The sequence below is a fragment of the Pogona vitticeps genome, chromosome 5 (assembly GCF_051106095.1).
Source record: "Pogona vitticeps strain Pit_001003342236 chromosome 5, PviZW2.1, whole genome shotgun sequence".
Lineage (NCBI taxonomy): Eukaryota > Metazoa > Chordata > Lepidosauria > Squamata > Agamidae > Pogona > Pogona vitticeps.
Window position 1 is genome coordinate 109,715,989 of NC_135787.1, and position 15,632 is coordinate 109,731,620.

Genomic DNA, 15,632 nt, shown 5'->3' on the forward strand with positions numbered 1-15,632 from the left:
ACTTGGAGATCACTTAATAGGCTACAGTGTGGAGTTGGCAGAACCAGTGTGAACCTCAGAAAATAGGCTTGAAAATGGATCTGAACTGAGTTTTTCTCAACACAGGAAATTTCACTTCAATGTGTATGAGCAATCTATCCTTTGAATGATCATGTACTGAAATTCTATTTCCTTTTATGCCATTTTCTCCATAAGGTGCTTCTCCTTCCAGTCTCTGAATTAGTTAGATAAGTGCTCACATTCCATCAGGGATCACACTGAAAAGGAGGAAATCATAGCAGTGTACTAGTTTGGCGATGTCTCTGGAAATGCATAAACACATTTTACAAACCCAATCAATCATGTTTGGTTAGGCCCTGACATCCCTGTTGGCAACTTCAAGTACTGTACGGGCACATGATGGCCATTTAAATTAAGTCAGGATGGCCAATTAGTAATCTTCCCAATGGAGTTGGATTCTGCATCAGTCATCATGCCTGACCATTGGTTTTGTTGGCAAGGTCTGTTGGGAATTCAAGCACAAAATAGGCTACAAGTTTCTCATTCCTGAATTAAGTGAAAATTTTCATAAGGAGTTCTGAAAAGCGACCACAGGGCTTATCTGGATGGAACATCAGTTTCCTCTAAAACATTGGGTTCAATGTTGATGGTTTTGTTATTTTTCTGAGATCCGGCTGGTGGCAGGCTTTATCTCAGTGACAAAGTAAGAAAACAGTTTGGTTTATTTTGATTTATTTTGTTCTGTAGTTCCTGGGGTGGAGTTTAGTGCCATGACACTTCCTTTTTAAAGTTCATTTCTGCAGCTATGAGCTTCTTGGTCAGAAGCTTTCAATTCGTTTTCAGGTTAGCAGAGGAAAGAACAAACAGAGAACTTCTAGAAGAGAAGCTGTAGTGGGAAATCAATTTATTGCATATTTCTTACATAAATGGATTCCTAGGATTTGTTGAACAGAAGTGTTTTCTGAAAAGTGGCTTTAAAGTTGGGACATGGCTCTCAATAGGCTCCAAAATCCTTTGAGAGGAACCAGCAGAAGGAGGTGGCAGAATTTGTGGTCTATTTGATAGATCCTGGAAAGAATTGAGCTTTTTAAAGAAATATTATCAAAGCAATGGAAAAAAGAGGCAAGTCAGTTGTCGATAAGCAAAATCCTAAAAATATGTTGCAAGCCAGTTCGATTAAAAAATACACACACACACACACACATACATACCTATCCTTTAACAACAACAAAAAAGGGCTGTTCACAACATCACATTGTTACAGACTTTTGTCAATGCCTTAAGTCGATGCCCATTGCTACCAATGAACAAAGCAGGAGAATATTATTCATCTTGATCAATTAAACATCTTCATTTACAGTATAAGGTAACTCCAACAGTTGTGAGTGAAATACGAATCTCTCTGGGCTGTTTCACTCATTCATGCTTATTACTCTATACTTCATGGCTCAGAGGTAAATGTGGGAACAGATTCAATCAAAAAGCTGTACATTTGACTGGATGTGAGATTTCTGTTTAGGGTATTAATTCTATGTGGGCACATTGATGTGGGTGTCACCACCTGAATCTAACATGCAATTTCAGAGTGAAAAGAAGAAGACAAAGCTAGAAACCAGCTTTTACTGCAAGGCAAGAAAGTTTTGCATTCCTGCATGGCTTGTGCCTCTTAAAATGTCACTCAAACTTTTGTCATCAGCTAGAAAGAAAAATGTTTCTTTTTTTACTTTTGACTTTTGATTGACATATGTGGAGTGGGAAGATAGCTTAGACTGGTGAGAGAAAAACTGTGTACTGTGCTGGAGTGTGTGTGTGTGAGAGAAAGAGAGGGGTGGGTGGCAGGGGAGAGGGAAGGAGTAAAGGAGAGCCATAAGGCTCATGTGTAAACCCTCTGGGGCTATGTGGCTTAATATGACCCACACTTCCTTATTTCTTGAGGTAAGTACTCTCTTTCCGTGAGTATGGCATAGGGGAATCCCAAATGTATACTTTAAATGACTCTTCGTAGTTTATATTAATAATATTTTTCTCCTTCTTTGTTCCACCAATGAGCACCAACACATCTTGTGCTTTGCCCTTTGGTTCAAATACCTGAATACAAATTACATAGGTGCCACTCAATACATTTGTGCTTCAAATATTTAAATGTCTTAAGAAGACAGGCATCCACTGGGACATGTGAACATGTTGAATCAGGAGTTGGAACCATGATGTTTTGTTGATCATCTGAACTGCCTCCTTCTTGGAAGCTTCCAGGACTAATGATCCACCATTCAAATAGGTCTAGGCCCATACCTTTTAAATGTTTACCAGACTTAGAGTTGCCATATAAGTAACCATGCTGGTTCAGTTTTACCTGAAGACCAGGCATGCCACCTGGCATCCAATTAGCTGGTCTAAGCTTTCTTTTCTTTCTTTTTCTTTTCTTTTCTAAGGCAGTTGTTAGCTTTTATAGAACAGGAGGTATAAGACAAAGCATCAGCCAAAGGTCAATTTTTTCCTTCAGTTTTTCTTGTTTTCTCGGCTTGGCATGGCCCCCATTGGTCCCAAGGGTGAGGAACTGAACTCTGGACGCATGGTGCTTGCACATGTTGATGTGCATGTATTTCTACTCTGTACATTGTGATTTCCTATTAACTCTCACCATGTGTGCCCAAATTTACTGCAAGATGAATGTCACTAAGTTCGGATTGATATTGCAAAGTATATGCATCAGTCATACTGTATGCAAAAACAAATTTGAGGGAAATCATGTTTGAGCAGTGAAGTATTCAAAAACATAAAAAACCTGTGCTAATTATTTTCTACAGCTAAGACAAGACATTTCATTAATCATTTTCTTTCATGGTTTGGTAATAAAGTCTTAATTTTGTTTCACCCTTGCCTCAAAAGCTTACTAAACAAAATGTTGTAAATGAAGTCAAACATAACCAGTCAACTGCATGGTGGCTGTTTATTAGGCAGACATAAGAGGATAGCATGTGCAGGAAAAGATTTAATAAAACCAATATTGCCAGATAACATGTAGTTCTTTCTAAATTATACATCGAGTCTATTCTTTCCCTTTTGAATAATCATGTAGATAAATGTGTTTATATCTTATTATCACCAATAATAGGCCAGTATTTTAACAATGCTTTTCCTCCGAGATAATTTTGCACCTGAAAAACTGATTTGAAAACTTGTCAGAAAATTGATGATGTTCGGGCATCAGGAAAAAAATCCCACATTATCAGGGCACAACCTGAGCCCAAAGAGGTAGAACATCCTAAGCAGAAGAAGCTATTTGATAATGCTGAGGCAGCAGATGTACGTAGGGTAAAGCCAATGGTAGCCCTACTTAGAGAAAATAATGAGATTTCGCTGTTATAATTAACACATGCCTCCTTGATTTCTATTTAATATGTTATGGAACTATATTAAGTAGCCAGGGAGGGGGGAGGAATTCTACATATTGTCATTGGTTTTTTTTTTAACAGACAGTACTGGTTAACACTGGTGTTTTTGTAATGTACATACACTTAACAATACATATTGAATAGGTGGTGAAGATATTAGAGTTTTTGCTGTTTAGTCATTAAGTCATGTCCAACTCTTCGTGACCCCATGGACCAGAGCACGCCAGGCCCTCCTGTCTTCCGCTGCCACCCGGATTTGGGTCAAATTCATGTTGGTAACTTCAGTGACACTGTCCAACCATCTCATCCTCTATCGTCCCCTTCTCCTCCTGACTTCACTCTTTCCCAACATCACTTTCCAGGGAGTCTTCTCTTCTCATGAAATGGCCAAAGTATTGGAGCCTCAGCTTCAGGATTTGTCCTTCCAGTGAGCACTCAGGGTTGATTTCCTTCAGAAGGTTCAGATAGGTTTGTTCTCCTTGCAGTCCAGGGAACTCTCAAGAGTCTCCTTCAGTACCAGAATTCAAAAGCATCAGTTCTTTGGCGGTCAGCCTTCTTTGTGGTCCAGCTCTCACTTCCATACATCACTACTGGAAAAACCATAGCTTTGACTATACGGACCTTTGCCGGCAAGGTGATGTCTCTGCTTTTTAAGATGCTGTCTAGGTTTGTCATCGCTTTCTTCCCAAGAAGCAGGCATCTTTTAATTTTGTGGCTGCTGTCACCATCTGCAGTGATTATGGAGCCCAGGAAAGTAAAATCTGTCACTGCCTCCATATCTTCCCAGTGGCCATGATCTTAGTTGTTTTTTTAAGTTGAGCTTTAGAGTTATACACCCTTAGAGTTACACAACCTATATAAGCTGTTCATTATGTCCTGTCAGATGCTTGACAATCACATTGTTTTTCAAACTGCACATTATGATAAACACACAAGGAAGCAAGTTGACATTGGTTGTTGTGGGTTTTTCGCGCTCTGGACAGAGTTCCCACTCCAGTCCTCTGAAGATGCCGGCCACAGAGACTGGCGAAACGTCAGGAAGAACAACCTTCAGAACATGGCCAAAGAGCCCGAAAAACCCACAACAACCATTAGATCCCGGCCGTGAAAGCCTTTGCGAATATAAGTTGACATTGTCTTTTTTACTCACAAGTAACCATTAGGGAAGCAATTTGGAAGGCTCAACCATTCTCCTTATCCTTTTCCCCCTAAATTCATTCCCACAACACTCTGTCAAGAACACAGACAAAACTTTCCACTTCTATCAGTGGATTTCAGCCTCTACCACAAGCAACAGGCCACATCTGTTTATTTGTGAGTAATCCAGTAACTTTAAGCTGCATACTATGCATATAGCATAACTTATACACAGGGTATTTATTGCGCCTTTGGCCAAGCACCATAAATGGCTGATGACTTATGTTCAGCTTTGTGGATCACAAGTCAGGTAGGCCTGAAATATGGATACAATTGATGCCATTTCAGCACCTCTTTCTCAACATTGTCACTCATTTTAGATATAAGGCTATTTTGGTCTTCTACCCTCTTTCCTATCACATACATGGGAAGTTCCCTCCATTCGCCTTGTAATTAGAAAAAGCACCCAATAAAGGACAATGCCTTCATACACGTGCCATTGAAAGAGCCTATTTTGCCATAACATTACGACAACACCATTTGGCCACATACTAGGTATGAACAAAAGTACCTAATAATGTATTTCCAGCCTCCCTTTGTTGGGACTCCTTTCTTTCACTCTGATAAAAGGATCTTCCTTTCCCTCCAACAGCTCATCTCCAAAGAGGCTATCAGCAGTGGGGCCATTGAAAAGCTCCAAGCAGAGCATGTGAACAGTCAACAGCACATCAAAGATTTGGAGGCAAGGCTAGAGGTCAGTGTGTCTGTCAGTTTGCCGGTAATTGCACTTCTGAGTCACTATAATGTGAAATTTGCAGACGCAGATGGACATTTCCATCTAATTTCCCTGAGTATGTTTTTTCCCCTCCCTGCCTAATGCTAAATTGTCCGTTCCATAAAGATAGTCATGTTTGCCATTAACAGTGTCTAAATGCAGGGGCCTTGAACAAATCCTCTCTTTCATATTGTATCTATCTATCCATTTATTTTCCACAGTTCTTTCTTTCAACAAGCAGGAATGGGGCAGGTTTTCAGCTAGTATGATAGACACAATTTTGATTAAGAGGATTGAAGCAAATGTGCACATCTGAATGGGGGAACCTTCAGATACAATTGGAACAGAAATCTGAATCAGAAAATAATGATTTCATCAATTATTGCTGAAGTTAGTTGGTAGACTTTTATTCCCCACCCTAAGAGTTGAAGATGATATGACAGAAACTGGCTGAGGTAGGTATGTTTGATTATTTCCTTGTAATATTTATAGGCTGCCCTGTAACAATCTTCTAGATTGAAAAATGTCGTTTCTTTTAAAAATCCTTGGTCTCTTAGTGAAATAACTGCAAACAAGGTGCTGCTTGTCTTCTTAAAAATATGACTGCCAAATGCAGAGCTTCAAGTAGTTACTTTTTTGGACTGTAGCTTCTAGAATCTCTCAGTCACCAAGGCCACTGGTGATGCTGAGTAAGGAATTCTGGAAGCTCTACACCAAAGGAAGTTTTTCCAAGTTCTGTGCAAGTCTCAATGCGTTCTGCAGCCAGCACTGAAAAGGCTCCGTATCCTGTTGCCACCTCACATAACTCACACTGGAGAAGAGGTGGTTACTCAGGAACCCTCATCGCTAGCCATGAAGGGCTTAAAGGTCAAAACAAGTGCCTTGAATTGGGTCTGGATTAGGAGTCAGTGCAGAAATATTGTGATGTACTCACCCAGACTCTTTGGTAGCAACATTCAGAACTCTCTGAAGCTTCCAAATCACACATAGTGGCCACATTGGCTGATTCTGATTGCTCCCCGCAAAAAACAAAAAGCCTCTAAGTGCTTATATAAAAATGTTGTTGTTGTTGTTATGATACACTTATTTCTCAGTATTGCTGGTGCTTGGGGACAGACCAAAGGGTCAAGCCTAAAAATTAGGAATCAAGTTCTGAAAATCTGTGGGTGATTTCTGGAAAATCACTGATGGATCGATTTTGGGAAGGAAATTAGCATCTATTGCCAATTGTTTAAAAGTTTGGAGTAATTCCAGTTGCTGTAATTTATTTATTTTTCACCGTTCTTTGTACAAGTGGGAATGGAGCAGGTTTTAGGGGGGTGGGGAGGACCTGCCTTTGCTTGCATGTTCTTTTCATTTCTTCCTTTACTTCTGGATGGACAGATAAACCTTAAGGCAAATAAGTAGTACTGGGGAAGGAGAAAGTCTGGCTTTTGTGTGTGAGGAAGAATGGAGGCAGCCGCTGCTGCTGCTGGGCACATATTGCTGCCTGCCAGTCCACCCCCAAAACATTTTCTCCCCTTTTTGGCTCTGGGTTGCCATATTTCCTGGCTAGTCAGATTTCCCCCAGATTTTAGAGCCACTTACACGGATACCCTTCGCACGAAATATCATAATCAGGTAGCTGAGAAGCAGATCCAGTCCTCATCACAAATGTAGCTTGGCCTTCATCTGTGATATCACAAGGCTTCACTTTCCTAACAAGGCAGGGTCCTCTACTCTGCTCCCTGGTTATAAGTTTTTTATCTGAAACCTCAGGGAATGGAACCTGGCAATTCCAGGGATTGTACACATTCTTTTACTTTTCAAAAGTTTCAGCAGGTAATTTCTGACATTGCACAAGGACATATCTATTAAAACAAACATAGTGATGCTTCTTAAATATTTCACGGGCATGATGCATTTTATATAGCTGAAGCATTGGCCAAGCAAATCTGCAGATGTTCAAAAAACACAAGATTATGCCCCTTGTACGAAATTGCTGTGCTTTTATAAAGCCCCGCCCAGTGGCTGGATATACACCTCTGTCATTTTGACAGAACTAGGACTGCTATGCTGTGTAGTGGCCTTTTGAAACTCTGAGTCACTGAATTCCAAATTTCAAGTGTTCCAGTTTTAAATTACACTGGGGCTCAGCAGAGTTTCACAAATCTGAGTTTCTGACAGGTTAATCAAAACTGCAGAGCTGGTTGCAATGGGAGGGAGGTGTCTTGATGAAAAACTCCTTCAGCACATATATACATGCCCAAAACACATTTGCAGAGCCTTGTGTTCACCACAGACGGCGAGACTGATGACAGGATATTTTGTTGGAATTCTGCCACTATGGTGAAACAAATCATCTGTGAAACAGGACTTGAGTAGTTATGGAACCATCAGAATGAAGTTTCTTGATAAAATGTTGTGCTACTTCACATAGAGGAAGCTGGATCTATATGGTTGCAAAAAAACAGCCATGAAGGGACATGGGTTAACTTGTGAGAAAAGAATGGTCCTTCAGATGGTAACCTCATACAAGGCAGAGGTCATGAAACCTCTATTGTTCAATGTGCTGTAAATAATGCAGAAGCTTGCACCCTTTTCTCTCTGACCTTGTAACAATTAGTTAAAATTTCTCTTTCTCTCCCAAAGCTTTAATTTATTAAACCTTTCTACAACAAATTTTAAATTTGCAGCCATTGCACCAATACAATTTTTGTTTGGGAGGTGAGAAGTTCAACTGCATGTTTCCATTCTTTTAATTTTATTTCTTGGTGGGGGTTACTTTGGTGGGTTGCCATTTTGGCCACTGTTAATTGTTTTAAATGGGGTTTTAAAAATTAATGATCAATTGTTTTTATCACTGATTAAGAACGCTAACTAATTTTTAAGCTATATCTTAATATTCGTATTCCAATGCTAACATGTCAATTCACTTTACCACTTAAAGATTAACATGTCAGTGCAGATGCTGATGTATCCAAGCTAACCATCTTCCTCTCCCTCCTTCTGTCTCATACACATATTCTGTACTGTCTTTTTCCATCACTAGCCACAATTATGTCCAGATTGGGGGAACTACAAGCATCACCACTTCCCCTCCACACTAGAATCAGAAATCCCAAATAATAGACCATCATCTGGCTGCCTAAATGTGGAGCAGAAGGGTAATTGCCTAGGTGTTCTTCCAACACTCTAGCATATTGTGATATGTAACAAATTGTGTGTCAGAGCTTGCAACTAGTAGGAGATCAGGCATGGGACAGGGAGCCCACCACAATCTGAGAGGCAGAAGAGACTGTTATGCAGTTACCTTTCCACTCTACATCGAGACAACAGGGTACTAGCAAGGGTTTTTTACTCTTGTATGGAGCCTGGAGAACAACATTAACTGATTTTTGTTGTCAGTAAATACTTGGTAGCACACAATGAATACGGCCAAACAGGAATTAGAGAAAGATGCTGTTCAAAGACAAAAGGAAGGAGAGAAAACACAAGTTAGCAACTGATTATATGCATCTGGCAAGGCTACAAGCCAAAGACATAAAATTATTAGTTGTTTAAAAGCCGACTGTAAATCTGTGGGGGGAAAATTCCCATTTGCAATAGATGAGTGAGCAATGAGCCAGGGGTTACATGCCTTGTTGGGCCTGTCAGCACATTGGGATTTTTGACAAAGTATTATGGCCATTTGCCACCAAATGGCCAGCCACAAAATTGGATGTGGCAACAACGACCCATTTCACAGATAGGTAAACTGATCAGTCTTGAAAAGAAACTGAGAACAAGGCCGAGGTAAAAGACGATGAGGCATCCATTTCATGGAAAGGAAAGCTGAATCTCTCTGATCAGTCCTAAATAAATTCTTTTGAAGTTGTCATGACGTATACAGGCCCATGTCCAATTTTAATCATTTCAACAGGGTTTTCTGAGGAACTGATGGCAGAGATTTTTTTTGCCATCCTGCTGCCTACATCTCCTTACAAATGCCTGTCATGCTGCTTCATTACTCACTTATCACTAATTCGTTAAAATTTGTATTTGCTCAAACTTCCAAACTGGTGTGCCCCCCCCCCCTTTTTCAGGTAGTTTCTTTATGTTGTTTTGCAGTCCAGCCTTATACTAACTTGTGTATTTGTAGAAGTTTATTTCTGTATTCATCAGATTGCAAAATTTTATTGTACAATGTGGCTAAGAAAGCATGTAAATATTTTTTTAAAAGTAAGATCACTTTCAGAGGCTTTTTACCATTGCTATTACTAACCTTGGTTATGGGTGAAACTTTCAGAGGCTTTTTACCATTGCTATTACTAACCTTGGTTATGGATGAAACTTTCAGAGGCTTTTTACCATTGCTATTACTAACCTTGGTTATGGGTGAAACTTTCAGAGGCTTTTTACCATTGCTATTACTAACCTTGGTTATGGGTGAAACTGATTTTATAACAATTAGGCAAAGAGAGTATTGTCTTCTACACAAAAATTCTCTTTTTTGATCTTCCAGAGAGATCAAATGTATTTTAGCCAATTGCCACAAATAACGTTTTAAAGCATGATGCTGGCCAACTTTGGCCTCTCCACTTCTTAGGCTGACTTTGGGTCATGTCTGAGAATTAAACTAGAGCGCAGTTAAGTTTGAATTAATTCTACAAAGAAAAGCAAAATAACAGCACAGGAGAGAAGCTTGCTAAATCCTGTTCACAGTCAGGCAACTCAACTACAGTTTATTTCAATAGGAATTAGGCCACTGACTGTGCTCAGGATTACAGCCTTTATCCATATTCATGCCTAAATAGCAGGAACTTTTGTATGATAAATATAAATACTAAAAAGCTCAGAGAGACAAAGCTTACCATCTACTTAGAACTTGCTGGGGTTGAATTATTTCCCTCTGTTCCAGTTTGGTATTAAAGAGGCCAAATCAGTGTTTGGAAAGCTTCGTTTGAAAGCTTTGTTCATGGGGTGAGCAGAATGTTACTGTTTATAAAATGATGCATGACCTGAGATAAGGTCAAACTGGGGGAGATAGTAGCTCCCAAAATCCCACAGGCAGCATAGAGTGGCCAGGGTGGTGGTCGGATTCTGGAGATGTCCCCCCCAAAACCAAACCAAACCAAACAAAAAAAAAAGATCCATTCCTTTTTATATGTTTCCCTCTTCAAACTCTCCTTAGCTTTAGCATATCTGACATTCAGTTTACTGTTAAGGAAGCAAATTGGAAAAGCCTCCTGATGTGTTAGTGTCTCTAGTAATTAATTAAAACCAAGAATAAAGCAGGAAGGCACCCAAGAATAAAAGTGCATTTAAAAATCTTCCACAGCTGGTGGTGACAGCGTCCTATTTATATTTATAAAAGGAAAAAGTGAGAAAAATATCCCTCCCTGCATCACAACCACAACACACACACACACACAGACACAGACACACACACACACACACACACAGAGACAGACACAAACAGACAGACAGACAGACAGACAGACAGACAGACACACACACACACACACACAGAGAGAGAGAGAGAGAGAGAGAGAGAGAGAGAATGTAGACCTAATGGAAAACACTGATTTCTGCTGGAATCATGTTTGGATGGTGGCACCTAAAGCTAAGCATGGAAGGTGGAGGTGAGAATAGTAAGTCAATATGACCATGCAAAACACCTGAATACAGGGAATCTAGTATATTTGAAATAAAATTAGCTGCATCATAGTCCTATGTCTGCATACACAGAAGTAAGTGCCATTGCATTCAAGGTTTATGAATTATTACTTTGATGTACTACATGGGATACAGTGAAATAAGATTCTGTGTGTGTGTGTGTGTGCGTGTGTGTGCGTGTGTGTGTTTTTATGGCAAGTGCAGGTCAACGACTGCATTAACCAGAATAACAGAAGTTCAGAAAACCAACCAAAGCAATCCAACAGGTATGGGAGATTGAAAGGTGATTGAACCATTTCTGTCAAATTCTGGTAGGGGGAAGATTTTTTTTTCCATTACAGTACTGATGTTCACTTCCTTGAGGTCTCCCTCTGGTTGGTTGTGGAGGAAGACTGCATGTGCTGACAAGGATGCTAATATTTTCCCAGGGGCATGTTTCATGGACATGGATCCTGTGGATCCAATACCTGCCCCAATCAAATCATAACAGACCAGTGAAATGACACTTTTTTTTTTACTTCTGCTGACACAGGGGAGGTAAGAAGTATGGATATTTTCATAGCAACTGGAAAGGGCTTTGCAAGATCAGTACTTTTCATTCACTCTCAAAAGCAGAAGCCCCCAAACAACTTACATTCTCCTGAAGACCATAGGATTGTATCTCAAGATGAATATTGTGTACAGAGTTTTGCTTCTTTCACCTAAGAGCTACAGATGTAGAGCATTATCTGCTCAGAAGTTAAGTACTGTTTTAATCCCATGGATATTAACAGTAAAATTAAAAATGTAATTAAATCTTTCACAGCATATTCAGTGGGACTTAGAAACCATTAACTTTGATTAGACTGTGTTGTTACTTTTTTTTTTAAGTAATAGAAACTGATAAATTCGGGAAGGAGCTTGGAATATCTCTTGACGTGCCCATTCTCTGCCAGCCTGGGTGATCAGTAACAAAGCAAAAGCACAGCATTACCTGAGACTACTCTGAGATTGGAGCAGATCCCTGTTTCCCTGTCAGATTCACCTTAGGTAGCAAAAATAAATAAATAAATAAAAATAAGTGAAAGGAGTGGACTTAGCAGTGAGCATGAATTTAAGCACCATGAATCTAGCTTGTGCTTCTTTCAGTTTCATTGCCAGGAGGAGAACAGTAACCACAATAAAGACAAGTGGTGCTGGGCACAGAAGTCTGATTTCCAAGGATCCCAAATTAATTTGCATTTTAAAAGTGAGCACTAGCCTTTACAGAGCAATGCCTGCTAGAACACCAGGGCCGGAAGAGTCATTCATTCATTCATCAATTCCATATGCATGAGTTGTAACCTTGATTCGTCTATGCACTTCTTGTTATTCTCCTTCCAGAGTTAGACATCAGTAGAAACTACTGTTTGGATGTACAAGGGCTCACCTGCATTTGCCTCTATACTGTAACTATCAGCTTGGATCAAATGAGATTTTTTAATATATGGAGGTTGGAAGTACAGAAAGTGGGATCCCCTATGATTGTGGGTGGTGGTTATTCTGGCAGGGTTTAATGCTCTGAAGTTCTGCCAGGGTGGCGCTCTGTGCCCTTGCCTTTCTGCATGGCTAGCAAAATCAGAGTTAAATGATGCAGCTTACATTATGTAAAGCAAGGGAAATCCGCAACTCCTTCCAATTTGCATAATTATGCACAATGAATAGAAATGTCACAGTGCAGAATTCGGCTTGCCTGAGCACAGAATTATTTTATTGTGATGTAATTTGCACATATTACCCTTGCAGCAGAGGGAATGAATCTTTGGGGTTTGGTAAGACAATAACCACAGAGCCGCTGCACAGATGGTGCACACAAGAAGAGGTGGTCTTTGCCGAGATTATAAAGGGCCAAAACAGCCAGGCATAGCTTTGAGGCCCCTGTAAAAGCTATACTTTTGGCTACACCTCTGGCTCTTGACTGTGTGCTGAAGAACCTTGAAAATAGTCTGTAAAATGGAAAGAAGGAGGGCAAGGGAGGATATGGGAAGTACAATACGCGCTGCAATCATACCACCTTTTCAGTATGCAGAATAACAGTTCAGTTAAGCAGCTCAGTGTTAGACATAATAGAAGCAAAACAATTGGCAATCAGGGCAAGAGAGAGAGTTTAACAAGGCAAGGTTAATTTAAAAGAATCAGTATACTCTCTGAAAGCCTGGAAAATGGGACTCGTTTGGCTAATAAAGTACAAAACCACCTCATGGCTGTGACGCAGAACCTCCTAATTGAAATTAATAGGCAGCATGCACAGAGAATTAAGATGTGAATATCTTCTCTTTTCTCTCTCTCTTTTTCACTCTGTGCTGCCAGTTGTTCCTCCACTCCCAGCTAAATAAATCTAGCAAAAACAAAGTTCTAGCTCCCCACTTCAGTTTAGGGTACAGCATGCTAGATTCCCTCAGAGCATCTTCAAGTAGAAGTTCTGTATTAAAGGGCACAGCAAAGGCAGTCGAATCCACCACTGCCAGCATCTCACAGAGGCGTCTGGTGATCTGGGCTGGCATTGGCAGCTCTGATCTCATGGCTTTCTATTCTGCCTGATTGCTGGGGCTTTTCTATCTCTATTTCGAGCCAGAACACTTGGAGCTGTCTCCTCAGGTGCTTGAGGAGACCAGTAGTACTGCAATGCCCTGACAACGTACCACCTTTCATTTGCTGCCTATGGTGAATCTGACAGGGAACCAGGGATCTGCTCCCATCTCAGAGTAGTCTCAGGTAATGCTGTGCTTTTGTTTTGTTATTGGTCACCCAAACTATATTGCCTTCTGTCTCAGGGATTGCACTTGTCAGAGGTTGCTCCCTCCTGCCTGCCTCTGACCTTCAGGTTCAAATAGAGCCCTCCTGACAGTGATTTACATCTACTACGACCTAGGAGTGAAGGCAAATTAGTAGGTTTTCCTCTGGCCCTAGGGGTACCATGTGTATTTGCATTGTTTGTGCAGATATGCCTCATGAATGATTGATTTAAACTAATGATCAAATACTGTACAATGTTTTGATTATAATGTTATAATAATGATGATGAAATACGTTAGCTATTGGAACATTTCAGAAGAAGATCAGTCTATGTTTTGTAGATGACAGCAAAACTCTTGCCCTAATGTATAATCTATGTTGTAGACAATAATTTATTATTTGAACAGAACATGGAGAGACAGAATGGTTTTCTATGGACAAAGGTGTCCAATAAGGTTGTATTTTATTTCCCTATCTGCTCAATCCATCTGCAGAATGTATCTTAGGGAGATTAGATTCAGATGAAGGGGAAGTGATAATTAGCGGAAGAAACAGCAAGAGTACAGTGGACTGTGAATAAATCAAAAACCACGACCTCAGAAAATCTGTATAACTTTAATGTCAACAATTAAGAAACTGAAATTGTCAAAGGTTTTATACACCTTGGTTCAGTCATCAAACCCAATGGAGAACGCAGCCAAGAAATCAGAAGACTGAGACTAGGAAGGGCAACTACTGTATGTAGAAAATAGATGAGATAATCAAGTGTAAGGACATGTCACTGGAGACTTTGGCCAAGATCATGATTATGATTACCAGAGACCTTCGGGTAGTGTGGGCGGCATATAAATTAAATAAATAATAAATAAATATTTGTATTCCTGATTACTATGGATGGATGTGGACGCCGACCAGTGAAGAAAGCTGACAGGAAAAATATTTGTCTGGAGGAAAGCTTATGGATATCATAAACCACTAGAGAGGCAAAGAAGTGGGTCCCAGTTCAAATTAAGCCTGATCTCTCTAGAAGAAAATGACAAAACTGAGGCTGTTGCATTTCAGGTACATCATGAGAAGACAAAATTTGTGCTAAATGCCAGATTGGTCATTGGGAAAACAGCAGCCATCCAGGACTTGATCCTGGATGTGCAGGCTGAGCTGCCTTGCATCACAGAGACTTGGTTAGATGAGGTTAGGGTGTCAATCTCGCCCTGCATTGCCCACCCGGGTTCTCTGTGCAGCAGCAGGCGAGACCTGGAGGGGGGAGTGGAGTTGCAGTGGTCTGTTGTGATACTCTCCCCGTCACCAGGTGCCTCATCTCCCAGTTTTCCAGGTTTGAATGTGTGTACAGTATTTGAACCTGGGAGCCCAGGACACAAGAGGGATTCTATTGGTATACCACCCACCCTGCTGCTCAGCAGTCTCCCTCTCTGAGCTCACTGAGCTGGTCTCAGGGGTGGTGCTGGAGTCTCCTAGGCCTGTTGTGCTGGGGGACTTCAACATCCATGCTGAGGCAGCTTTGTCGGGAGTGGCTCAGGATTTCCTGTCCTCCATGATGATCATGGATCTGTCCCAAATGGGATCTGCTCCCACTCACACTGCAGGGTACACTTTAGACCTGGTTTTCTGTACTGGGGTAGATGTCGATGATATGGGTGTGGAGGAACTCTCTGTAGTTCCATTGTCATGGACAGTGGGGTGGAGTTTAGACTCACTGGAACTCAGAACCTCTGCAGGAGTGGGGGAACACTTAAGATGGTCTGCCTCAGGAGGCTGATGGATCCAAATGGTTCCCTGACAGTTTTGGGGGAAATTCCTGTCACCTTGGTAGGCAATTCTGTGGAAGCCCAGGTTGATCTCTGGAATGTGAAAATGGCCAGGGCTGTTCACACAATTGCTCCTAATCATTCCCTCTCACAAACTGGCCCCCTGGT

General features: G+C 40.7%; 1 protein-coding gene across 4 annotated transcripts in view; it reads left to right on the forward strand.

Moving 5' to 3' along the window:
- LMNTD1 (lamin tail domain containing 1) overlaps positions 1-15,632 on the forward strand; it is a 262,693-nt gene that overhangs the window by 130,218 nt on the left and 116,843 nt on the right. For all 4 annotated transcript variants that reach the window (XM_020797811.3, XM_020797812.3, XM_073000777.2 and 1 more), the window contains one exon: positions 5,185-5,286. In XM_020797811.3, coding sequence (XP_020653470.3) covers positions 5,185-5,286 — 102 coding nt within the window. The remainder of the gene's footprint in view (positions 1-5,184; positions 5,287-15,632) is intronic.